The following is a 26,833-nucleotide window of genomic DNA, read 5'->3' as shown; positions in this document are numbered from 1 at the left end:
TAACACGGAAATGACTCTTTATTAAGTCTGATCAAAGGCTTATTGTTCAGTAGTTAGAAATCACGGTCTCTCCTCGCAGGCATGTGGCTCGTGAACAGCAGTCCGATGAGTTTTTGATTTGGGTCCAACCAAAACCTTCCTTGGATCCATCTCTTGCTCACTTACACAGGCCTCCATGGGGACAGTCGTGGGAGCCTGCCATTTTGCTTTTGTTCTGGGCCTGTTGTCTGCAGCAAACAGCAACCATGGAAGAGATACCTGTGGAAACAAAGCTAGGAGCCTAGACAGGATAAGGGCCTAGTGATGAACACCAGGCCAAGTGCTGGGGAAGGGCGGTGTGTGTGTGTGTGTGTGTGTGTGTGTGTGTGTGTGTGTGTGTGTGTGTAGTCCACCACTCCCTTGTTGAGGCCCTCATAGCAGGGCCAACAGGAGAAAAAAGGAGGCCTAGGTCTAGCCTTAGAGACCACAGCTCCGGCAAGCATCTAAGACTGGCTCAGACCAGATGGAAGAGCAATAAAGAGGTTCAGCTGGGATGTTGTGATATTCTATAAATATTTATTGAGGACCTACAAAGTGCCAGCACCCTGTCAAACATGAAGGTCAGATGGTGAATTTAAAACCACAGTGCCCGCTCTTAAAGTGATTCCAGGTCTCCCACCCAGTGTTGGAGAGGGCCCTTCCTGGAGAAGTCAGTGAGGGGAGGGGCCCTTCCTGGAGGATGGGACGGAGTCAAGTCCAGGTCAAGGGTGCACCTGCTGAAGAGGACTCTGGGGTCAGGGCCCACCCGAGCCAGGAGCAGAAACATCTTTGTATTTTGAGACTCTCCAGAGATGTGCTGTACATCTGGAATTACAAATGGCCGGTCCAGCTGTGGCCACTGAGACCCATCTTTCTTCTTGTCCTCAGACTCTCATATACTGGACATTGGCACCCAAGTATAAGAAGTCCTAGGGGAAAACAAAATAAAGAGAGTCCTCTAAGCTGGGCATTGTGATGCACTCCAGCAGCTCTAGCCCCCTGGAGACTGAGGCAGGAGGACCACGAATTTGAAGCCAGACCTTTTAAGAGAGAGAGAGAGAGAGGAGAAAGGAGGGGAGGATGGAGAGGGGGCAGGGATGGAAAGACAGACATACAGACAGACAGACAGAGAATATGAATCCTCTTCTCCAGAAGATACCAGCGGTGAAGAACACAAGCTCTAGTAGAAGAGCAGAGTCAGTGTCCATTTCTCACCCTATCTATCTGTCATTCCCAAGCTGCAGTTTCCTGGCAGGCCCTCATAATGTCCCTTGTATCACCTAAGTTTCATCTCCTTGGCAGAGGACATGAATTTGTGAGCTCCCAGGCTTCACATTCTTGCTGTTCTAAAGTTTTCATGATCTAGAGGGGTGACACTCCAGGCCGGCCTGGACTCTTTCCACAGTGATTCACTACTTTCTCTGGCAGTCAAAAGACAATTGTTAACCTCAAAATTCTAATGAACAGGATAATATATGAAAAATCTTACAATCACTTCCCAGGTGGCAGACGCTGAACAGAAAGCTTCCATACTTGGCCCCCGACTTTCATTAAAAACTCTAGGATGTTTGGGCTGTACCCTCTGTACAGCAGAAAGACCCAGGGCCAGCTGTGTGAATGATCACCTAGCCTCATTCCGAGTATTGATCAGATGGATGCCACAGGCCACAGCATCTCCAAGGGGGTTCATACATCTGCCAGCCCTTTGTCTCACCTTGGACATGCTGCTTAGAGAGAGAACTAAGACTCAGGATGCAGATGGACCACAGAATAGGTCATCACGACAGTAGTCAGGAGAGTGAAAAAGCAGACACACTTCTTACTGTATTGATGGAATCAAACACTGTCCTCACGTCAGATGGGACTGGACTCAACTATCTCTAGGCGGAAGAAGCTAGATACGAGAAGGAACAAGTCCAAGGAGTAATCATACACACACACACACACACACACACACACACACACACACACACGTAAGATATACACATATGTATATAAAAACAATTTACTAATACTTTATATTAATACAGGATATATTATATTAACATACTGTATCATGTACACACATATACATATAATATACATATATGTGTATATATAAAGTATTAATATATATAATAAGGAAAAGAAATGAACCTTAATACTAGGAGCACAGCTGTCAGATATGAGGACATTGAAGAAAACTGAAGGTGTTTCCTGGTAGCTCTGCTTCCTGATGGTCAACCTCTGCAGTTAGGTTGCTCTCCCTATGTCAGAACCTGAGGCCTCAGGGCATCTCCCAGACATACACACTACTAAAGGGTCTACAGCACATACCGACCCAAGATGATTCCATTATCATTTGCACTGCGGTTTGCCTCCCATCTTTGTGAGGATCTTAGGAAAGAATGCCCTAAAAAGGAGATCTGGTCCACCATTATTTGGGGGGGGGGGAAGAAAGGTGATTCTATGAATTATGCCATCCTTCTCATATTTAGGGAAACATTCAAGTCCACCACTGGCAGCCAGACGCCTTTCGAAAGCCCACTCCAGTCTCTTTGGAGTGTTTATCTAGACATTTAAATTATGTTTACATGTATGTATGTTTGCATGTATCTATGAATATAGTACATATGTATGTATGTGTGTGTGAGAGAGAGACAGAGAGAGAGAGACAAGCAGATGGAGACACACACACAGAGACACCTCTTAAGGCATGCCTGGAGATCAGATGACAACTTGTGGGGATTGATGGGAGTCAATTGTCTCCTACCATGGGGGCTCTGGGGACAACTCAGGTCTTTAGGCCTGGGGGCAAATACCTTCACCCCTGACCATGGGTCATTCATATATATATACATATATATACATATGTATATATATATGTATGTATATATACATATATGTGTGTATATATATGTATATGTGTGTATATATATATGTATATATATGTGTGTGTGTACACACACACACACACACACATACACTTGTGTTGCGTGCACGCGTGTGAGAGAGACTTCTGACCCATCTTGCCCCTGCTAAATAAACTTCTCTTTGAACTGTCTCTGTCTCTTCAATAAATTCAAACAGGTCAGAACTGAGAGACCCTGTAACAATCTGAGATTACATACTGCCCATGTCTGAAACCAGCAAAAATAAAAAATAAAAATTTAAAAAAAAAGAAAACCTCAGGGAAAGAAAAAACAAACCAAGCTAACCCTAGAGTCCTGGAGACAAGTCCAAAGCCCAGCTGTGCTTGTCGGTAGTAATGGCCTTCACACTATTTAAAAAGAGTGTATCGATTATAGCACTTCTTCAGAATGGGGTGCTTTATGCTGCATTTGGGGTACAGCTCTTCCACTTAAGAATCGAGAAGCAAGGCCGGGCAATTGGCGTATACTTTTAATCCCAGCACTTGGGAGGCAGAGGCAGGCAGATTTCTGAGTTCAAGGCCAGCCTGGTCTACAGAGTGAGTTCCAGGACAGCCAGGACTACACAGAGAAACCCTGTCTCGAAAAACCTAAAAAAAAAAAAAAAAAAAAAAGAATGGAGAAGCAGACTGAGGCAGTATTAGTAGAGTGCAGAGAAACAAACAAGCCCAGGGAATCTTTACAACTTACCAATGGCCTTTGGAACATGACCTGTTGGCAAGGCTAGGATTTTCAAAATGAGTCTTTTTAAAGCCCCAGGCTGTGTCAAACACCTCCTACCCAATGGTGACAACATCTGTGTGTTTGCATATGTAATTAACGTATTTATTATGTCTGGCACCTATGAGGGGGCTGTAAGATTTGTCGTACATTATCATGTTTATTAGAATTTTGAGATCAACCATGGCCATTTGACCATTAAAGACAGCGATGGATCCCTGTGGAAGAATTGAACATGGCCCGGTTCCCACCCCTTTAGCTAATGGAAACTCAAGAACATCAAGAAAGCGAAGCCCAGGAGCTCATGATTCTGCGTCCTTTGTCAAGGAGAGAGACAATTTAGGTGGTACAAACGATATTTATGAGGCTGCCAGGGAGCTGCAGCTTGTGTGTATCCGTGTGTGTGTGTTTGTGTATGTCAGCCCAGGTACCCATGGAGCTGAGAGGTGTCAGATCCTCTCAAGCTGCAGGTACATTACAGGCAGCTGTCAACCACCTATTATGGGACCTGGAAGCAGTCTATGGTCCTCTGAAAGAGCAATACTTGCTTTCAGCCACTGGGTCATCTCCCACCAATCACCAACCCTGCCTCATCTTCCTGTTACTTCAGAAGGACATTCAGATGGCTTCCTGGCATATTTTAATTACACTCTGTCCTCATGCGGCCTCGCGGCTGGCTGTAGGACTGAACTGGGACCATCCTCTGAGTCGTGGCTTACAGACCTGATGGGCTGCCCAGCTCCCACCCCTCCCACCTCCCACAGCCTCACTGGACCCACTCACCTTGCGGATCTGGAAGTCGAGGTCGTGGAGCTGAATATGCCTTGGCAGAGGGAGGGGGAAGCCCTGGGCCAGCTCAGCTGTGGGTTGACAACATCATTGAGGACATGTGTTGATGACTGACAGTGACAGACAGATTTTTAACCAAAGGCTCAGTGCTCTATATTTGCTTGGTGGAGTGTGTTCCCACTCAGTGATGATCTAAGATTTGTGAGCTAGGTGTCATCACTATTCCCATTTTACAGATATGGAAACGGAGGCACAGAGTGGCCAAGTAACTTGTCTTAGTTCCCAAAGCCAGAAAACGGCAGATTTGAACCCTAAATGTTTGAAAAGGCACCTAAGCAACTACTCGTGGTCTGACGGAGGAAGAGGCAGGTACTGAAGAGCATAAGAGTGTTATGAGGACTAGTGGGCGGCTCTCTGGCCTCTACCACCTGCTTCCTGTTGTAGCCTGCTGATCGCATATCACAAAATGGGGCTTGGGTCTTACATTTTATTTTACTATGGAGTTGGGCAGTTAACTGGGAAATGTATATTCAAGGTATATTCACTTTGTCTTACTCTGACCTAATCCTGGTGGGCACTTCTGAAAGTGTCTCCTGCCCCATGAGGAGTTTACTGTGCATCAAAGACTTGTCTGAATCCCACATCCCTGTGGAGCCCCGGAAAAACATGAAGTTGCTTTCAACATTCCATCCCATAGTGGCCATCAAAGCTCTGAGAAGTAACGGCTGAGGCTCACTCAGCTCTCAGGAGACCCTGGTTTCCAACTCCAGTGCAAACACTCTTTCCCCAGAAGTGGGATCAACTCCAGACCAGGACAGGCCCAGAGCCATTCTTACCATTGACATCAGGGTAGAGGCTGTTGAGAAGGTAGTAGTTAAGGAATGCCTGGAACAGGTTCACCTGGGGGAGGAGAGAAGCAGGTCAGGTGACCATGCAGCCATTTTGTGCCCCAATAAGCAGTTTACCTTAGCCCCTGTGGTAATGATAGAATTGACTACGAATCTTTACTCTTCTAATCCCAGCACTCAGGAGGCAGAGGCAGGTGGATCTCTGTGAGTTCAAGGCCAGTCTGGTCTACAAAATGAGTTCCAGGACAGCCAAGGCTACATAGTGAGACCTGGTTACAAAACAAAACAAAACAAAACAAAACAAAACAAAACAAAACAAAACAAAACAAAACAAAACAAAACCAACTACTAACTTTAATCTAATGAGAGCTAGCTTAAGGATTTTTCCCCTAGAAAAATTAAACTACAGGAGATTTTGAGGCTTTTTTAACCAGTGGAAAGCACCTGTCTATTTGTAAACCCATCATGGGCTGAATTGGACTTGGGAGATGGGGAGAGACTGTTGATGTACAGGCCTGAGTACCTGGATCCGGCTCTACCTGAAGTGCCCACTCTTAGCTTTTTGTGGTGGTAATTGTCTTGTGTGCATGGAGGTGTGCGTGTGTGTTTGTATGGATAAATACATGTGTGGGGGTGTATGTGCACATGTGTATGTGTGTATATGCCTGCATGCTTGTATATGCACATGCTTATGTGTATATGCCTGCATGCAGGTGTGTGCACATGTGTATGTGTGTGCACATATGCATGTGTGCCCGTGTGTGTCTCTGTGTGTGTGTTTACATTATGAAGGACAGAGGTCAGCCACAGATGTCATGTCTCAGGAGCCATCCACCTTATTTTCTGGGGTTCACTGATAAGGCTAGGCTGGCTGGCCAGAGGGCTCCAGGGGTCCACCTGATCCCCCCCTAGCACTGGGATTACCATGCTTGGCTTTTTACTTGTGTGTTTGGGATTTGAATTCAGGTCTTCACACATGGTAAGCACTCTGACACCTGAGCCATCTCTTAAGTCTTACCTTTTAGTTATGAGGTCCTTCGAACCTCACCTCTTTGCTGAAGACAATCTGCGGGGAATTTCTTTTCATTGCAGCTAAAATAATTCTGCCCAATAGCCAACCTTATATTGGGACATAATTACCCCTCCATGCCATCTTGCATCCCTGAGAGGTCCTACTCTGGGCAGGGATCTGCTCTTCTCTGTTCCCATTCCTATTCTAGGTGCTATGGCACCTGCTTCAGAAACATCACCAATTAACTGGCATCTTAATCATGTCATGGTTAAGGACGATAACTCACATTGAACATGCCGACTTTGGATTCGATCAGTCTCACTTGTGCCCTGTAGTAAAGCAGAATCGTAGGATGAGCATCCTGCATCCCAGCAGAGGGAGGCTAAGTGGGTCCCCCAGAGAGGAGGAGGCACTGGTGCCAAAGGGGCAGGAGAAACAGAGATATAGCAAGGTTGGGAAGGCGAGTGGGACCTGGGGAAGTGTCAAAGTGTTGTCTTTAGCTTTCTGGTAACCCAATGCATCTGAGATCTGAAATTCATAGACTAAAGAAAAGCACTGTTAACCATTCAGACATTTGAAACTTGTGGGACAGGACAGCAAAAAGAACTAAGCCAACCGGAGTACGTACTATTTCCATTCCTTCCCAAATGGCAAGCCCTCAACATTGAAAGGGGTGTCACATCCCACCCATACCCCAGTCACGGAATCTAGATGGAGCCTGGCTGGGAGCCCACGCACAGCCCTTCCCCTGCTGTGAAGCCCACCCCATAGAGGATTCTTACTTGTCTGGATGCAGCATCCCGGTAACCTTGCTGTTGTTGAAAGTTAATGAGGCAAATACATTAGTGACCTGGAAGAGGCAGGAGACAGAAACAGGCTTTAATGGTGGTGGTTCTGATGCTCGGGATGAGGGCGGGGAAACTGCAGCCTCAGAAATTCGCCCTCTGGACTACAGCTTTCCACAGCATTCAGTGTGTTGATCAGTAAGTGACTGAACTCAGACATGATCAGGTATACTTGAAATCGCTGAGGGTCACAGCAGATAAGCTTTGGACAGTGTAGCAAGAGAAAAGACCTGGCATTAACAACCTTACTCAGCTCTCAGAGGTCATGGCCAGCCACCCTAGGACCCAGCTCAGCTCTAGTAATGATGATAGTGAATTCTAGTTTACTTAAAAACAATTTGATATCATCAGTAATAATCTGAACGGCTGATACAGAATCTCCAAGGAACTGCCCTTCAGAAGTTTGGCCTTGTTGAGTTTGAAGTCTAAAACAAGACAGCAAATTCTTTATCCAGTGCACAGAGTCTCTGAAATCTGTGCACATTAGCCAGGGACCATTAAGAAAGAAAAACACTTTTAGTATTTAATTTAGAAGGAATTTAGCTCAGGGGAATGATTATGTGGGTGAAGGGACCTTAAGAAGGCCACATCATCATTTTCCTGCATCCCCACCCCAGGGGCTGTGTAGAAGGTTACTCAGGACTTAGTGAAGGCAGGAGTCCAGCCAGTATTCTGACCATGCTGCCATTGGCTGATAAAGCTGGAAGTCAGAATGCAAGGGATTCTGGGGGATGTAGTCTTCAAGGATCTGTTACATGGCAGCGGCAATAGGACAAAGACTCTCCCACCACAGCCTCGACTTAGAGGGAGACAGGCACATTAAATAAACAAATCTTCAAATAGCTGCACAAATGCCTAGGTAATAAACACCATGAGGAAAATTAGTAGAGTGCCACAATCTTAAAAATGCAAACGGTAAGGCAGATCGGTGGTAAGAGGAGTCCAGAAAGCCCCCTCTAGGGTTGTCATTTATTGGTTGAGAGCTGAGGAGAGTAAGTAAAAAAGCCCTCCTGAAGATGAGGCTCTGAGCCTTACCACGCCAAGCCGGAAGACAGGTTCCCGGGCGGAGGTGGGCAGGATCACAAAGCCTTCGATCTCCATCTGTGGGGCCAAGGACAGATTCCCAGGACTGACATTCAGAATCGGGGCAGAGACCACTGTTCCAAGGAGCTCCAATTTCATGTCGGGATACTTTTTGTATATCTGGGAGTAGAATGTGGAGATCGATCGTGTCAGAAGAAGGAAACAGGGCCACAGAGTCTAGAGCAGTGCTTTTCAACCTGTGTGGGTTGTGACCCCTTGACAAACCTCTATCTCCAAAAATATTTATATTACAATTTATAACAGCAGTGATATTAGAGTTATGAAGTAGCAACAAAAATAATTGTATGGTTGGGGGTCACTACAATATGAGCAACTGCACTGCAGGGTTGCAGCATTAAGAAGAAGATGCAGGGGCTAGAGAGATGGCTCAGAGGCTAAGGGTAATGGTTGTCCTTTCAGAGGTCCTGAGTTCAATTCCCAGCAACCACATGGTAGCTCACAACCATCTATAATGTGATCTGATGTCCTTTTCTGGCACACAAGTGTACATGCAGATACAGCATTCATATACATTAAATAAATAAATATGTGAACAACAACAAAAAGGAAATCCACTGCTCTAGAGGGGAAACATAAAGGGGACACTTTGGGGCTGGTAGTATTTCCCACAAAGCATGCAGTACCCTGTGCCTTCCTAATGGCAGAGGAACATCTACCATGCAGACACCCCACCCCCACTTTTCCCAGCCAGTAGGGAGGGGGGACCCATAGCATCTGTGCTAGTTCTCAGAAAACAGACTTAACCAGATCTCAACACTGCAAGGGGGCTCGATATCTTATTTAATTATAGTGGCTATAGAATCCAATTCAAGACTGGGGAGGGCTGAGTTGGTGGAAGACATCCTCTCATGAGCCTTTGGATCCATAACCACAGATCCATCTGTTATTGCCAGGGGAGTTTGGGAGCTGGAGGAGGTGGGATGCATGTCTGAGAGAACACAATAGGTGGTGCCTTTGTTGGGTGAGGGCAAGAAGGTGGTAAGGCAGTCGGGAGCCAGGGGACAACAAGCCTGAGTGTGACCAAGGATGCCTCAGAACTAGCTGGGACAATCTGTGACTCTGAGGAGGCACAGGGCCTGACAGTGCAGGGCTGGAACATTCAATTCCTTTCTGAAAGTTTAATTGGTTTTTAAATTGATTTATTCTACTGTATGTCTACAAGTGTCTTGCTTGCACGTATCCATACACACCACACGCATGCCTGATGCCCACAGAGGTCAGACGAGGGCGTCGCATCTCCTGGAATGGAGTTGTGGATGATTGTGAGCCACTATGTGGGTGGGAACTGAACCCATCTTCTGTTTAGAGCAACAAGTGCTCTCTGCTGAGCCATCTCTGCAGCCCAGACTTCTAAATTCTTTCTCAACGTTTTATTTCCTCTCTGCACAGTACTCTAGCCTTTTGCAAGGTGTGGTTAGAAGAGCTGAGAGAGAAGAGCTATCCGGGGGACCAACTGAAGAAACATACACAAAGGTCTGGTGGTGACAGAACTAACGCTGGTGTCACCAAAGGCTGCAAACAACCCATGTGTCCTTCTCTGGGGACTGTACCTGCACAAGGGCAGGTTGTCTTGCTGTGACCACAAAGGGAGAGGAAGCTACTCTTATAGTATGGAGGGTTTTCCACAGATAGAGAGGAGGGAGCACAAAAGAACCAGTGTGTGCAGTGTGTGTGTATGTGTGTGTGTGTGTGCACAGCTTCCTGTAGAGATTATAGAAGAGGAGGTGGTGTTGGGGGGTGGGGGTGGGGACTGGAGAGACTGCTCAGTGGTTAAAAGCATATTTGTTTCCTGCAGAGAACTTGGGTTCAATTTTCAATATGTGCATGGTGCCTCACTGTCTCTGGGATCTGACACTGTTGGGAAACTGGGGAACCTTTCCATGCAAAGTGGGTGCCAGGGGTGAGGAGGGGCCGGGAGGCTTTCCCTCCATCACTGTTTATATCTTTGGAATTGTGAGATAAGAGAACTCTTTTTCCATTCAGAAAAATGTCAGCACTGGCTATAGTGGTATATATCTGTAGTTCTACGCTCTGGATTGCAAGTTCAAGGCCAGCCTGGGCTACATAGAAGACCCTGTATTAGAAAACTGAATTGTAACTCAGGAGTAAAGAATTTTTGTAGCATATGTGTGCCCTGGGTTCCCACACTCTGCACTTCAAATATTGTAAGCGCCCCCTAAAGCAAACAGAGCAGGCCTGGCTTCTGGCAAGCCCTCTCTGGTTTAGGTGGTATTAACTAGGGTGCCCTTCCCAGCATTCCTTGGGCTCCTTAACACCAAAACTAGGGAAACCTGAGGAAGGGAAGTTTAGGCCCATGCTGCAAGCTTTGAAGGATGGCCCCCAAGTCTGCAGTTCCCAGGCCTTCCCTGGAATCTCCTCACCAGCCTCTGACTCTGTCTGGGTCAAGCAGAGAGGGCCCCACAGATTCTAGAGAGAAACTGTGGCAAACTGGCGAGCTAATGTCGTATCCATGGAGGACGGAAGGGGCTTTACCTGGGGAGTGAAGGGACGGAAGGCCTTGGTGTTCAACCGGATGCCGGAGTCATGTGGTAACTGCAGCAAGAAGATACAGGGTGCTTAGGGAGGCTTTCGTTAGAACTCTGAGGGGGGTTGTGGAGATGGACAAGTTAGTCATTTCTCATTGCTGTAACAAAATACCTGACAAAAACAACTTGAAGAAAGGTTATTTTGGTTCACAGTTCAAAAATACAGTCCATCATGGCCGGAGCTTGAGGCAGCTGGTCACCCTGCGTCCATAGTCAGGAAGCAGAGAATGGAATTGGTCCTTGGCCCATTCCCATTCAGCCGGGACCTCAGCCAACAGAATGGTGCTGCCCACAAGTGGCTGGGCTCCCACCGCAGTTAACCTACTCTGGGAAATCCCACACGGAGATGTGCAGGGCTATGTCTTCTTTAGTGACTCTAGATGCTGTCAGGTTGACAAGCAGCATGAGCCATGACATTGGAGGACGGTCAAGACTAGTTTCTTCCTATGGGTCCAGTTGCCTTGGCTACCATGTCTCCTAGAGCGTGTGAATCTCCTGGGGATGGGGTGTAGCTGTGAACCTGTGAGCATCCTTCAGAGTTCTCCTGTTTGAGACAAGCTTCCAGCTCGTCGGTGTGACTTTGGGCTGGGTTTTTTTGTCCTTACTCCAGGGACCCATCGCATAGAGCGCCCCGTAAAGCAGGTGGGAGACAGGAGAGGTTGTAGTGGAATGGGGGAGAAACCACCTCGAGGACAATGTTGCTCATCTGTCATCAGAGAGCCCCCACTCTTTGCCAGGGTGGTCATTCTGTCTTCCCACCATCTTGACATTGCTTACAGACTTCAACTCTTAAGAGGAGCTATAAAAAAATAAAAAGAACTTTTTGAACCCTAGAAAGCCTAAAAGAACCAAGGGGATTATAAAATGTGATTTACAGTGAAAGTCACTTTCCTGACTGCAAATTCCACTGGCATCTAGTACCTCAAGGTATGTCTGAGGAAGACATGTTCCTTTCTTTCATTGCAAATCACTAAATTAGGTACCCTTTTCACTTTGGCGTCAGGGCAGCTCCCAGACAGATTTGTGATTAAAAACAAAAAACAAAAACAAATCTCGTGTCTTCATAGTTGTCATTTATTTTGTTTGTTCTTTATTTCTTTTCTCTGTTGTGTGACTGTGCCCCATCCATTAATTTTTAAAATATTTAATATTTATTAATTAAAATTTTTTAAATTAATATGGGTGTTTTGTCTGTATGCACAGTTGCATACCAGAAGAAAACATTACATCCCACAGGATTATGGTTTTAGATGGTTGTGAACCACCTTGTGGATGCTGGGACTTGAACTCAGAACCTCTGGAAGAGCAGCCAGTGCTCTTAACCACTGAGCCATCCCCCCAGCCCCCATTAAATTATTTTAATAGACATGTAGGAATTCAGGACAAGAGAAAAATATGAGTTAGGGGCTAGGTCTAGACTAGAAGGTCAAACAGAGATACACAAACAAATTTGGCCTTGAGTTTTCTGGTGAACCAAGAAACGGATAGAAATTATGCTATGATATTTTTCAGGTCTTGATATTTGCTTAGCTATAACTCACTATTCTAGTGGAAGTAAAACAGAATGCATGGAAGGATGAGCCATGCTGTCCCAGGAGCAGGGTGAAGCCCACATTCTTACCATGTCATCTGTGATGGAAAAATTCAGGTACCCAGCCTGGTGATAAACCCGGCTGGCTATGTTGAAGGCATAATCTGAGATGGCAAAGTAGACCATTTGCTTACTGTCCTCAGGTAGGCTCATGGTCGGAGTGGGGGTAGCAACTGGAGAGCGGTGATTCCGATTAAAAATTTCACCCTGGAGAGAGAAATGGGAACAGTTGGACTGTTTAAAGTCTATCCCATGGCCAGCCATTGAACTCAGGGGTTTCCTACCTGGTTGATGAGGGGCACGGACTTGGAAACACCATCCTAAACTGTCCCTCTAATGGTGGACTCTTTGAGGTAAATTTGTGTCTCTTACTGCATAAGGGCTCTGGACATGCTTGCTTTTTGGAAACAACAGGGTGGGTGTTGGCCAGCCCCACCCAGCTCCCATACTCTGGAGGCCACATCAGGGTGGGCAAGGTGCCGGAAGCTTCGTTGGGAAGGGAAAGTGAGAGTTTTGAGGCTGAGGGTGATATAGAACACTCTGTGTGACTCCTACTGCTGGGAACACTATCTACTACTCTATAACTCTGGGCCCCTGCACAGCAAGAACCCCTAAAAATGAGGATAGACCTGAAGTTAGGGAGCAGGTGACCCCAGAATGGATACTGGCCTGTGTCCTGTGGCTAACTCCCACTCCTTTACCCTCACCTTAAACATGACATCCAGCACCTGGGCCTTCGCTTGGGGAGCCGCCACCAAACTGTAGTCAATGCCCAGGACATTGTCGATCTCTGCTGTGACTGAGTTAGAGCAGGAACAGAGTGAGGGGCAGAGGTGGAGCCAGGCGTGGCCCATAGCAAGTAACGAAGAGGGAGCGCTTACTGCCCACTAAAGAGCCTCCACCTGGGGGCTGGAGATGCTCAGAGGCAGGTCAGGTTGCTCACAACCACCTGTAACCAGTTCTGGGGTATCTGACTCCTCTAGGCTTTCAGAGCATCTGAATTCATGTGTATATATACACACACACACACACACACACACACCATACACACATACACATGCAAATATACACACACATCACACACACATACCATACACACATACACACAATACACACACACATCACACACAAACAATACACACATACACACAAATAAACACACATCACACACACACACCTGCACACACACATACAAATACACACACATACATACATATACAAATACACACACATCACATACACAAACCATACACATATACAAATACACAAACATATCACACACACCATACACACAGAAATATACATATATACATACACAATCACACAATTTAAAATAATAAAAATAAATCTTATAAAAACCCTCCACCCACGCGTCCCAGCCTCCAGGCTGTGCATCTCCAACAAGGGGACAAGGTAGAATTCTCCACTCCAGTGGTGGGTAAGCGCTGGTGAGGTGTGTGGCTCAGCCTCAGGCATAAGCAGTTTCCAGAGCTGGGTGATCACAGCCAGCCAGAGGGACACATACAAAAGACCTCATGCTAAGCAAAATGACCAGAAAGTCCAGATAGTCCCCATGGGCCAGAAGGGAATATCCCTTCCACAGCCCTGGATGAGCGAATGTTCCATGTACAGTCAGATGTGCCATCCTCAGCCTCAGTTGAAGGGGTGTTAACAAGTGCCACCCAGGGACCCAGAAGCCTCACTGTGTAGAATACTCAGACTCTTTGTCAAGTGAAAACTTCCCATATGCACCCTGGAACTTGGACTGGAAACATCGATCCTCAGATGTACTCTTGAATGTGGGCAAGGAGCAAAAGCAGGGCACTCCCTGCTTTTTTTTTTTTTTTTTTTTTTTTTGCTATGTGGAACATTTGAGCTTATGATGTCATTCATAGATCTATACTCTTAAGACTTGCAGCCACAGATCCTAGAATATTCACTGCAGTCCCGCCCAGGACAGTCTGTAACAGTAACTACCCAATGGGCCTTCAATAGCCCAGTGGAGATGGATGGAGGAATGGCTGTGTGCTGGCAGAGCCTGGGAGAGCCTCAGAAGACAGTGAGATTCCACTGATGTTCAGCACAGAGTTGACACCTGCTGAGGACTGTGACTGAAGGGGACCTTCTTGGTCTGGAGGCTGGCTATGTTTACGATGTCAGTATTTCTCTCTATCAGCATATTTGAGTTAAAAGAAGGATGTGTTTTTGAGACAGTCTCATGTAGCCCAGGCTGGCCTGTAGTTCACTATGTACTAAAGGCTAGCCTTGAGAATTCCTGGTCCTCCTGATTCTATCCCCCCGAGTGCTGGGATTACAGGAGTGAGATACCACGCTTAGCAATAAAAAGCCACTTGCTGACAGTCCTTCACCCGAGGCCCAGGCTGGCTCAGTTGACTATGTGCGGGACCTGGAACATTCACCCAACCAGGGTTGTGGAGGAGGGGAGAGTCCAGTCCAGGGCATGCTTGGTTCAGGCTGCCAGACTTGTGCTTGCTTCCTTCATCCCCCCCCCCCAACCTACTGACATAGAAGTTTCACTAAGTCATTCAAATGTAAAGAACAGAATGATGCCTATACTGTGTATCAACTGAGAGGTAAATATTCACAATTAGGCATGCACACACATACTCAGGCACAGGAGAACACATAGTTGCGAGCTTATGTGTTGTTATGCTTCAACATGCAAAGAAATGATCTGAAAACATCCACCTAAGGTCAAGGGTACCTCATGGTAGAAGAGCTAAAGAGAGAAGAGGATTTTAAATCGCTACTTTCTACTCTTTGGTCTCTGAATATTTGACGGAGTTCGAATATCGTCTTATGAAAAATGAATAGAAATAGAGACCCCCCAGGGGTGTGTGATGCCCTACCTGGCAGAGTCTGGAGATAAGGCTGCAGGTCAGAGGTCACAGACTTCTGGATCATCTCACAAACCTGAGAAGAATAGGGAGGGAAAGGCTGTGAGTCTGCACCTTTGGAAGCTCTTGGTGACATTTGCTCTGCGCTTAACTACCATAAATGCTTAGCACGTGCCAGGCACAGCCAAAGCACAAGTGATTTAAAAAAAAAATCCTATCAGCCCCGATATGCATTCCAACAGGGTCTGAGGAGACTATTCAGAGCGAGCCCAAGGCTGGCTGTCTGCAAAGAGAAAAGGCTGGTGGGAGGTAGTCTGTGAACTGCCATTCTACTGGCTTCTTAGGGGAGGAACTGGCAGGAGCTCTGAGCTGAACAGCTGGCCTGTTCTAAGTAGGCGTAGGGGTCCTACAGTCGCCCCCTGCTGGCTGTCACTGGGTTGTGACAGCTGCTGCAGCCTCTGCCTCTGGAGTATTCCTAGCAAATCCAGTGGTCATGTCTATAAACCACTTACAGACAATTTACTGCTACCAGTGGAGCTGCGAGCTTCTTAAAAGCAGGAAATATATGTTTCCAAGCCTGTTTGCTGTCCTGGCTGCTCTGATAACTTGAGTTATTTATTATATGAACCAATGAAATACGACCAGGAAGAAATGTTTCCAAAAACAATACAAAACAAAAGTAAAGACTCTGAAAGGCAAGGTGCTAACCATGTGGCTCCCTCCGGACAACAGAGAAGCCATGAGGAGGAAGAGGGTCCTAAATATAGAGATGGGGGTCAGTGGGGTGGCTCAGTGGGTAAGAAAACTCGTGACCAATCCTGACATCCTGAGTTCGATACCTAGGGCCCACAGAGTGGAAGGACAGAATGATCCCTGCAAATTAGCCTCCGGCCTCTATGGGACACCATGACACGTGTGTCCTCCTCTCACAAATAATAACTAAATAAATAAATGTGAACACTGGTCAATAGCATGGAACGATTTGCCAATGACGTCACCCTCAAGCCAGCTAGAGAAGTGGGGTTTGCAGCAAGCCCATTTCCCAGGTGAAAAAGCCAAGTCCCGTGTCCACCAGGGGGAGCCCATCTCAGAATACAGCTCCATGGCCCGTGTCAACTTGTATTTGCTTCCATCCGAGTGCATACATAAATATTCTCTTTGTTTATGTGTGCACAGGAGTCCCTCAGGCTGGCCTCAAACTTGAAATCCTCCTGCCTCAGGACTCCGGTGCTGGGATTGCAGGTGTGTGCCACCATACCCAGCCCTAAAGCTCTTTCTGATTTGTGAGTTACCACTGACTGCAGTGTACCCATGTGTGCAATCAAAGAGAGTGACACGGAAGCTTTGCCCTAGATCCGTGGTCACAGGTGGCTTCTCAGAAACGGATAGGCACATCTAATGCACACTTTAGGACCAATGGTTCTAGAATACTGTCAGTCGGGTGGTAGGCAGCAGGGAAGGCCATGAGGGCAGGGTAGCCAAGGGTAATGGCTCAGATTCTCTTTGCAGCTGAGAGAGAAGTCATCTGTGAGGTGCCATGGAGCAAAGGAAGGGGTGATATCCTGGGAGATGTGGGGGTACAGCTGGGGAGACAATATCCCATTAACCCCCCAAATCCTGAGCCTGGGTACTCTATTCTTTCATAGACCTAACTAGTTGAGGGGGGGGGGACATGACATCCTTGGTCCTGGATGCCTAGTAGGGCCTTCTGGAGGCATGGAAGCACAGTGCCTAAGGGGGCTGCAAGGAGGAGGAAGCCCTCTGCATTTAAATCCTGATCAGTACCCACCGGTCCTGCGACCTCTGCATCTCTGTGTTCTGTTTGCTCACAAAACTGGAGGCCAAGCACCTCTTACATTTTAGCATGTCTTCCAGAGTATGCCTTCTTAGCCCTGAAGGTTCAGAAAGTGCATTCTACCCTAAGCAGGGAAGAGCCAATCCTGCAGCAGCCACAGATGGGAGCTTAGAGAAAGGAGATGTCTGAAAACTCAGAGAGAACAGGGGCCAAGCTAGATCTTCAACTCTTCCAAGGCACTCAGCTCCTCAAAGGTCTTTGGCACAAGGAGCCCCACTGCTAGGAAGGTTCCCACCCTGCTCTAACCAGGCAGCACCGCTAACTTATTACACTTCTCTGAGTCTTTCCAGTCTTGCTTTCAAAGTCTGAGCTCGAGCCCAGTTTAATGTTGATGTTTATAACCCAGGAAGAGCTCGACCTTGAGGCCAACCTGGGCTACATAGTAGGAACCTGTCCCAAAACATGAAAATAATAAAATAACAATAAGCCAAGATTATGCAAAAAATAACAAGAAAAATAAAAAACTTTATTTTTAATGAGGTTTAGCTCATTATCCTGGCCAAAGCACAAGATTACACAACAGCAGCTGTTATTTGTAAATAAAAATAGTATATTCTGCATTAATTATATTAATTGAGCAAAACAATAATTATACTACTGTATTTTGTGATAATTATTGCAATGTATATTACTATATTGTTATTAATCATTACTAGGAGCAGCAGCAGGAAATATAACTCACTTTGGTAATATGTCATGGGTGCCTTGATATAAGGCTGACAAGTTCACACCAGAAGGTGCGCAAAGCCAAGCGTGTGTGTGTGTGTGTGTGTGTGTGTGTGTGTGTTGTTACAGACACAGCTCCAGCGTTCAGCATTTCACAACTGGGATTTGGGGGTAAAAGTGTGTTTACAGAAATTGAACATTTACATGGAATAAAAAGTCTTTGTTCTAGTCAAAGTTTATAAGATGTAGAGATATAAGCTGGAGAGATAGATGGCTCAGAGGTTAAGAGAACTGGCTGCTCTTCCAGAGGTCCTGAGTTCAATTTCCTGCAACCATGGGATGGCTCACAACCATCTGTAAAGGGATCTGATGCCCTCTTCTACATGCAGACAGAGCACTTGCATACATAAAATAAACAAATGCTACATAAAACCTGGAGATATCATATTAGTTTTTACATAGGAAAATATGACATGAGGTCACTGCCTCTGCAGCCAGGAAAGGGCCTCATGATTTTGTCCAGTTCCTGCCAGTCCCTGGAGGCACCTGGGCAATGACTTCTTTTTGGACTTGAGGAAGGAGGACGTATGGACATGGTAGGCAAGGCCAGCAGGAGAGGGGTGGTGTCTCTGCCCCTCTACACCCCATTTCCCCTTGGCTTTGGTTTCTCCTGGCTGCTTTCAGCCTAACTGGGTGGAGCTGGATGATGTCTACAGCCTTGGATGCTGCACAGCTCCACCTTATGTTGGCTCTATGGCCTAGGCAGGTAGTTTTCCTCTCTGAGCTGTGATCCTGTGTGTGTCTATGGACCCTGACAACTTGTCCAGAGACAGGGGCCTGTGGAGCAATCTACTGGTCCCGCTGGCCTTTCTTACCTTATTCTCCAGTACTTTCTGGAGCTTCGACTCGATCTGGTTGTGGAAGAGATTCAGCAGCCACCTGGGCAGGGGACACAGCATACAGTCAGCTGTCTGCCACTGGGTATAGGGACAGTAGGGATGTCCCAGCAGTTAAGAGCACCTACTACTCCTGCATATGGACCCAGATTTGGTTCTCAGCACCCACATCAGGTGGCTCACAAAAACAATGTCCCAGCCCCCTGCCAGCATCAGTATGGTTGGCTCCAGCCTTCTTTCTGCCAGATCTGCTAAGGTCAGGAGATTTGGGGTTGGAACTAGAGTCTTGTTGTTCTAACCAGGGAATGAAGACTGGGAGGCCAAGTGAATTGACCAAGAGCTTGAATTTAAGCCACAAGTCCCTCCAGTACCCAAAGCTTCCTCTGCTGACAAAGTCCCCTAAGTCTGTTGATTTGTTGAAGTGGCACCTCAGCTTTGTCTGTCCCAATAGGGTCCTCAAAGGATGGTCTTGTTTCCGTGGGGGGGCCACTAAGCATGCTATCCAATCCTGGACACTTACCAGAGCCCACCAAAGACTATACCCAGGGAGTCCCCAAGGTGACTCACCCCACATTTCCTGATATGTGCACATCCAAATCACAAATGCGGCTGCTGCACCCAGAGGCAGAGACTGTGGGCCGCCCTGAGGGATCCATGCCCAGGAGGAGGTCCACTGAAATGGTGACACCTTTGACATCCAGGTCAAAGGAGCCATGAAGTTTCCTGGAGGAGGTCAGAGGCCCAGTTACTCATTGCAGCTAGGATCGGAAACCATTGGGGCATGCAGAGGAAGCTGGATTCTTACTCAAAACAAGCAGGTGCAAGCAAAGATTTACAGGTTAACCCCAACTTAAAAAAAGATTTAGTCATACATAAACCAGACTTAATCACAAAGAAAAGAGCCAGCAGATCAACTTGGGGATTGTCAGAGGTACTTCTAGAAAGATCTGGACTCTTCAAAGTCAGGAAGGAAGTGGTTGGTAAACTGCAAACTGGAGAAGAAAATTTCATAATATACACAGTGAAAAGAACCACTTTCCAAGGCAGTGCAAGTAACTCCTTAACATATGAGCAGATCCAGGGGCTCATTCTTTAATATGCACAATGAACGAATTAATAAGGAAGGGAGAAATCAACGGGAAGGAACTCAAGCCCTGAGCAGCTCTAGTAGGAAACATGGAAAATGAACTTAACAATGCCAGTTTGGAGCCTGCGAGATAGCTCAGCGGGTAAGAGCACTGACTGCTTTATCAAAGGTCCTGAGTTCAAATCCCAACAACCACATGGTGGCTCACAACTACCCGCAATGAGATCTGACACCCTAGTCTGGTGTGTCTGAAGACAGCTACAGTGTACTTAATTATAATAATAAATAAATCTTTGGGCTAGAGCAAGCAGGGACTGAGTGAGGGACTGAGTGAGCGGGGTGACCAGAGCAAGCAGAGGTCCTAAAAATTTAATTCCTAACAATCACATGAAGGCTCATAACCATATGTACAGCTACAGTGTACTCATATACATAAAATAAAATAAATCTTTAAAAAAAATGAGCCGGGTGTGGTGGCGCACGCCTTTAATCCCAGCACTCAAGAGGCAGAGGCAGGCAGATTTCTGAGTTCGAGGCCACTGGTCTACAAAGTGAGTTTCAGGACAGCCAGGGCTATACAGAGAAACCCTGTCTCGAAAACAAACAAACAAACAAACAAAATAATGCCAGTTTCCACCCACAAGGTTGAGAAGACTTTTAAAGATGAAGGTAAATAGACATTGTAGGCACAGTGGCCCCCAGGGGACCCTGGGAGAACTTTCTGGAACAACTCAGCACAGCCAAGTTCCAGAACACACTAGCAGGCCCAGACACCTGACTCCCAAATCTTTCTACCTGATGCCTGTGTGGGGTAGCTCACTGAAGCATCAGGGGTCACAGCAAAACACAACACAACACAACACCCAAAGAAAGACGAGGAACAGCCTGAGCCAGGCTGGAGAGACTACAGCAGTTAAGCGTGTGTTCTGCTCTTATAGAGGACCCGAGTCCAGTCCCCAGCAGCCACGTCAGAGGACTGCCAAGCGTCTGTAAGTCCAGAACCAGGTGATGCGGTGCCTGTGACCTCCACGGGCACCTGCAATAATGAATACACTCCCACCCACTCATCATACACTCGCTACCCCTCCCCCATCATTCAAAATAAAATCAACCTAAAAAATAGATAGCTTGAATATGCTTTGGGCTTCCATGTCCCAGGCACCTTTTTAAAGTAACAAGGCAAAATATGGTTTATTTGTGAGACGCCTCTATTCAGGGAATAAAATGTCAACCTGCATAGAGAGGTGGATGAACTTCGAAGCCTAAGTGACAGGGACAGACACGTGGTGCGTGTGATCAAGTTCACAGCAGAGGTCCAGGACAGGAGGAGCTATGCAGGCTGGGGTTTGGGGGACAGAGTGGGTAGTAGGGAGTAGTTATGACAGTTCTTTGGGGTGACGCAAATATTTGAGAACCGCATAGAGGCCATGATTCCACAACCCTGTGACTGTGCTCGAAAGCCACTAATGTACATGTGTCAAACGATCAGTACCACACTTTGTGAGTTTCATGAAAAAAATAAAAAGGCTCTGGTTGGTGGTGGAACAGGCCTTCAGTCTCAGCACTGGGGAGGCAGAGGCCAGCCTGGTCTACAGAGTGAGTTCCAGGACAGCCAGGGCTACACAGAGAAACCCTGTCTCAAAAAAACAAAACCAACCAACCAACCAACCAACCAACCAAACAAACAAACATGCAATAAGTAAAAAAGCAATTTTGAAAGAGAATAGAACAGAACTTCATATGTCATGAAGAAAGGTTAAGGGCAGATTGGAGACAAAGGATGGAGGAAGGGGTGTGGTCCAGTGTCCCTGGTGAAATAGAGAGTGCACACAGTTGCCACACACACATGCACTTTCAACAGACGCTGGTGTGAGTTACACAGGCCACTTACAAACGCCTAGTGACCCCACTGAAACAACAGAGAGGGAGGCAAAACTAATTTTTGCAGATTTATTTTTATTTATGTGTTTGTGTGTTTGAGTGCCCATGGAAACCAGAAGAGGGCATCAGATCCCCTGGAGCTGGAGTTATAGTGAGCTGTGAGCTGCCTGACCGGAAACCAGGACCAGAACTCAGGTCCTCTGAGAGAGCAGCCAGTGCTCTTAACTGCTGAGCTTGCGCCCCAACTGCCCAAATAAGTGTAGTAATGGATGCAGCCACTTCAGTGTGTAAACGGCAGTGCCTTGTGTAAGAATTAGTAAGATTTGTTCCTCTTCCACTTTTATACTCAATCTGTAAACCTAGCCATTTCACACTTCTGGTGGGGCTCTGTTCATACCAGGCACTTTGCAAACACACGTGGCTGGAAACTGCCATGTGGGACACTGCAGGTCTTAGGAGCAGATGTGACCAGACCACCAGGCTAAGACTGGCCAGCTCTTCCTCCCTGGGCTGAACTGTGTCCTCAAGTGCACGTGTTAGAGCCACGCCCCCGTACCTCTTGGGAGTGACTTCACATGGAGACAGCCCCTTTGGAGAGATTAATAGAGGCACGGAGGGCGGGTCCTCATAGGACAGTGGTTCTCAACTGTCCTAATGCTGTGACTCATTAATACAGTTCCTCATGGTATAACAACCCCCAGCCATAAAATTATTTTCATAATTGTAATTTTGCTATTTTATTACGAATCGTTATGTACATATCTGTGTTTCCCAATGGTCTTAGGTGGCCCTTGTGAAACACATTTACTGCCCCAAAGGGGTCACAACCCACAGGTTGAAAACCACGGTCATAGGCAGTCAAGATACAAGAAAGGAGAGACCAGAGCGGTCAAGAGCCCACATGGAAGTGTGGCAAGCACAAGCCATGTTCAGGCTGAGGAGAGAGGCCTGCTGCCTCCTTCACCTTCACCTTCTGACCTCTACAGCTCTTAAGTCACCCATGTGTGTGTCTTCATGGGGCTACCTCATCTAAGGGCTGGAATGCTAATGGCCCCGAATAGCCCGTGATGCAGGGCAGAGGAAGGAGGGTGAGCAGGCTGAGCTAGGGTCACTGATGAGCTGTCTCCCAGTCCTGCGCCATGAGCTCTGACTGTCCCTAAGCTTACAGCTCCTGGTCAGGGCCTCTCTCTGAGGGAGAGCACAGACAGCCACTTCCCAAGGACAGCTCTACCTCATGGGAGTCCCAGCCTTAGGATCTAGATCTGTGTGCAAACAGGCCAACGTGGTCTCACTAAGTTTACTCAGAGCCCTCAGGGAAGCAGGACTGTCCCCTTAGAAGATGTGGAATCTAGAGAGAAAGAAACTCGGGACTCGGACTCCGGCCCCCACTGGGGCCTGGGTTACACCTGTCTGTCCATCATGTGGTCTTTCTGATGACCCAGGAAGAAGGAACAAAGGCCAAAGTCATGGGCCCAAGGGTAGATGGAACTTAACTTACAGGAAGGATTTGCGCACCTTCCATTTGCCTCGGACACCGATGGAAGAGTCAGAGATGGCGAGACTCAGGCCCTGGCCTGGGAGCAGCTTCAGAGAGGAGCCACGCAGCTCACAGTTCTGAATCTCCAGGCTGTAGGGAGAGAGGAGGGAGGCATCAGGCTGGTGCCCGGACACAGCTTCCCTGGAACCACGCTTCCTGTCACTGCCTTGTCTGGCACAGCACCAGGCTCCCTGACTTTCAGAGTTCTTTCTAACCCTGGCAGGCCTCAGACAACCCTCCTCACATCGCTGGGACCCTGCAGCAGGCTGGCACTGGGCTCACCCCCTTTTCACAATAGGGGACTACACTCTGAGAAATGGGCTCAGTGGCTTGCAGGATTGGGCCCTGTGATCCTCAGTGGCCTGTGACAGTATCCTGGCGAGGGCCCATAGGCATACTGTGTCAGATGGCAACTCAGTGCTTCTCTTGCCTAGGAAGGGGGCCAGATTTAAGAAAGCCTGTGATAGCCCTCAGAGGAGACTGGGAGGACCCAGGGCTGCCCATAGGAAACCACCAGGTCCCAACCTTGAAAACTCAGCTTAGGTGCTCCCTCCTCTGGGAAGCCTTCCCTGATTGCACCATCCACAAAAGGCAGTGTTAGTGTTCAGGACACTTCATTTTAAGTTCTAAGCCTATCTTCCCTTCCAGGTCACTCAAAGTAGCCAGGTCCTGAATTAACACCCTGAGGGAGAGGGCAGCATCAATCAGTTCCATTATACAGATGAGGAAACTGAGACTCAGGCCACACACTCAGGAGGCATTCACACTGCTGTGTGTTGAATGCAGGGATCCAGCTCCCCCTGAGAAAGCCCATCTGAAGCCCCCCCCCCCCCCCACTGCCTGACCCAAGAGGTTTCCAGGTCCCACTCCTGGGCTTTGTCCCCTCTCCAGTCACCTATGAAACTCGTACTGCCCACGACCCACGGCCTTGATCTTGAAGTCCCCGCTGAAGTCCGGTAGTGTGATCTTGTACAGCTCTCTCTGCAGAGCCACCAGCCCCTCCTTGGCCGCTGCAGACAAGGAAAAACTGAGGTCAGTCTGGCCACCATGCCTCTTGCCCTGTGCTCCAAATTCTTCAGTTGCTCCCATCATCCCTGGCTAGAGAAGCTTTCTGCCGGCAGTCACAGCACAGGCTGCGGAGCCCACTCACACCAGGCAGCACAGAAGGCAGGAGGTACACATCGCCTCCTGCAGGGTTGTCAGGGGGTGGGCTCATTTTACAGGCGAGAACAGAGAGGCCTTTACCAACTACATGCCAAGAAAAGGCGTGCTGAGTGCCTGGGTGTGGCCCTCTTTTTTGTCCTCCTTAGTACTAGGTCTGTGTAGACATCACTGGAGAATTTCAGGGCTAGAATCCTGCCTGTGGCAGTTTTCTAACCAAGTGGCTTTGAACAAGTTCCCAGGCATCACTTTCTCATGGGCGTTATGGAGCCCAGAGCCTGGCCTGTCGAGCAGAAAAGGCGCTCGCAGCTCGTGGCTGGCATACAGTAGATGTTCAGTTAATGCCCAGAACAACAAAGGAGGGTTAATGTTACTAAAAGTGTGGAAAGAACCACACAACCAGCACTGGGTGCCCACACTTGGCACATGTGCCCAGGGAATGGGGCAGAAGACAAATGTCCCTGACTTGGGGTTCCCAAACAAATGCTATTTGTGGCCCCGCTCTGTGTCCTGATAGGAGTCTGCACCCAGCCAGGCAGTGCACACAGGTCACTAGTGACATCCATTTTCACCCTTTTCAATGAGACCTCCTCTTTAGGGTGTATATGGCAGGATCCCTCTGATGGAACGACACCCTTTGTCCCTGGCTAGTTCTTATTGCTGGTTCTACTTTGCCTCCCCCTGGAAGCCCTCCCTGATTTTCCCTTCTGTCCATAGCCTGTTTTAGATCCCACTATCCCTACTCAACTGAAGCAGTGTTATGACCTCCATTAGATTAGGCAATGGAGGCTCTACCGAAGTGATAGGTCTGGGCTGTACAAACATCCCAGCTCCCTCACCCCTTGGACACGATAATTCTGTGTCACTCTCAGTAGCTTGTTAAATACCTTTTCTTAGTTTGTCAAGTTGGATCAAGCCTGGTGTTGCAGAAATGGAACCCAGGCTACTTTAGGAGGCTGAGGCAGGAGAATCACAAGTTCAAGACCTGCCTTACCTATAGTGTGAGTTCAAAGCTAGCCTGGGTAAGTTAGGGAGTTGCTGTCCAAAATTCAAAAACAAAAAAGAGAAGGTGCAGCTGCGGCCATAGCTCTGTGATGAAGTACCTGCCTAGCATGTGCAATTCCCAGGACAGCAATACATGAACATTTAAAAAGGAAGGGAGGAAGGAAGGAAGGAAGGAAGGAAGGAGGGAGGGAGGGAAGTTGGGAGTGACATGCATAAAGGTACCTAAGGAGTGCTCACCTTGAAGCAATCACTGATCAATAAGTTTTAATGTTTGGTAAGTCACATGACTGCCACTCAGATGCCAAGGGGGCACATCCCATCCCCGTCCGTAGCCTTGCTTGGCCCTCCCAGTCTCTAACTGCCTTCACTTAGGATTTGTGGTTTTAGGTGATGGTTTCAAATTCCACCAAGACTCTTCCAAAGAACTGGTTCCAGCTGCTGTGTGGGGCTGTTTACCTCGGCTGTCTGCCTTCTCTTCCCAGCCTATCTGCCCACTGCTACCTGCTTATCTCTCTTACCTCCTGCTTCAGCTGCTGGACCCCAAACCTTCCCCCCAGCCCTCAAAATACAAGCTATGGGCTGAGGTCACATATCTGGAGAGTGACCAGCCAGATGGCAGCTATTGCCACATACCCGTATAGCAGACTCCCTACCAGAGGGACAATGCCCTTCACATCCAGGCTGTGCCTGGTGTCCCGCCTCCTTGGCCAGCCTATATTATGGCTTCTTACCGTAGGCCAGGCCCTTGTCGGTGATCCTGGCCACCACACCGGGGTTGACACCGCCAGTTCCCTGTATGGACAGGAACAGCAGCCCCAGCAATGTAGAGAGCAGAGGTCCAGTCCCAGCCTTCATCCTGGATGCTCCGTGGGGGAGTGAGGACTGTGACAGAGTGGGCTGGCTCTGGTGTTCTTAACTAGTCAAGGCCCAGGGCTAGGGGGCGGTTCTTGAGGGAGGGCGGGCTCCTGGGAGCAGGAAAGAGAGGCCCAGGGAAAGAGAGGCCCACTGACTGGAACCCTCTTGCGACACCACAGGGGTGGGAGGTGGGGGGTGGGGGAGGGTCATTGTTGTGATCACTGCACAGGTTAGGAGGGCAGGCCTGGTGCCAAGGGGATAAGCCACTCCCATTCTCCCCTGCATGGAGAAGGGGGAAACCCCACACTCTCTGGAGGTTCTGCATTGCCTCTGCCAACCTTCTTGACTCTCTGCTAGGAAGGCCTGGTGTCACAGACAGGAATTTGAGGTTCACTCAGGGTCACAGCCCAGCCCATGAAAGCAGGAAGGAAAAGTAGGATTGTCTTCCCCTGCTCTCCGTTCTTTTAACTGTTTGTTTAAATAGGGACTTCTCCTCCCAACCTTGCAATGGGATAGCTGTCTGAACAGCAGCTTGGCATATCTTTCCAGCACCACGCCAAACCAAACACCACCCGAAAGCTCTCAGAACATCCTGATGCCCCATGACCCTAGCTGGAACTTGCTGTACATAACAGTCCGAGTTCTAATGT

The 26,833-nt window shown here is 47.9% G+C and overlaps 1 protein-coding gene across 1 annotated transcript; it reads right to left on the bottom strand.

Annotated features, from left to right (window-relative positions):
* Nucleotides 1-26,360, bottom strand: Lbp (lipopolysaccharide binding protein). Its single transcript, NM_008489.2, has 15 exons — nucleotides 26,060-26,360; nucleotides 24,058-24,172; nucleotides 23,124-23,252; nucleotides 19,225-19,380; nucleotides 18,637-18,700; nucleotides 15,253-15,316; nucleotides 13,090-13,181; nucleotides 12,413-12,589; nucleotides 10,739-10,798; nucleotides 8,177-8,344; nucleotides 7,079-7,146; nucleotides 6,583-6,625; nucleotides 5,273-5,336; nucleotides 4,431-4,507; nucleotides 1-947 (listed from the first exon to the last, which is right to left on the bottom strand). The coding sequence occupies exons 1-15, from the start codon at nucleotides 26,181-26,183 to the stop codon at nucleotides 903-905; spliced, it is 1,446 nt and encodes a 481-aa protein (NP_032515.2). The 5' UTR covers nucleotides 26,184-26,360; the 3' UTR covers nucleotides 1-902.
* Nucleotides 26,361-26,833: the final 473 nt, after the last annotated feature.

Source organism: Mus musculus, chromosome 2 (genome assembly GCF_000001635.26).
Source record: "Mus musculus strain C57BL/6J chromosome 2, GRCm38.p6 C57BL/6J".
In the NCBI taxonomy this organism is placed as follows: Eukaryota; Metazoa; Chordata; class Mammalia; order Rodentia; family Muridae; genus Mus; species Mus musculus.
Note: the sequence above shows the minus strand (reverse complement) of the source record. Positions and strands in the feature narration are given on the sequence as shown.

What these genes read in the sequence shown, in the direction of transcription:
- Lbp (NM_008489.2), bottom strand. Translation starts at nt 26,183, where the DNA reads ATGAAGGCTGGGACTGGACCTCTGCTCTCTACATTGCTGGGGCTGCTG. An exon ending in AAGGTGCGCAAATCCTTCCT is followed by an intron (nt 19,381 to 23,123) that starts GTAAGTTAAGTT and finishes GACCTCCTCCAG; the next exon opens with GAAACTTCATGGCTCCTTTG. An exon ending in CACATATCAGGAAATGTGGG is followed by an intron (nt 18,701 to 19,224) that starts GTGAGTCACCTT and finishes TCCCCTGCCCAG; the next exon opens with GTGGCTGCTGAATCTCTTCC.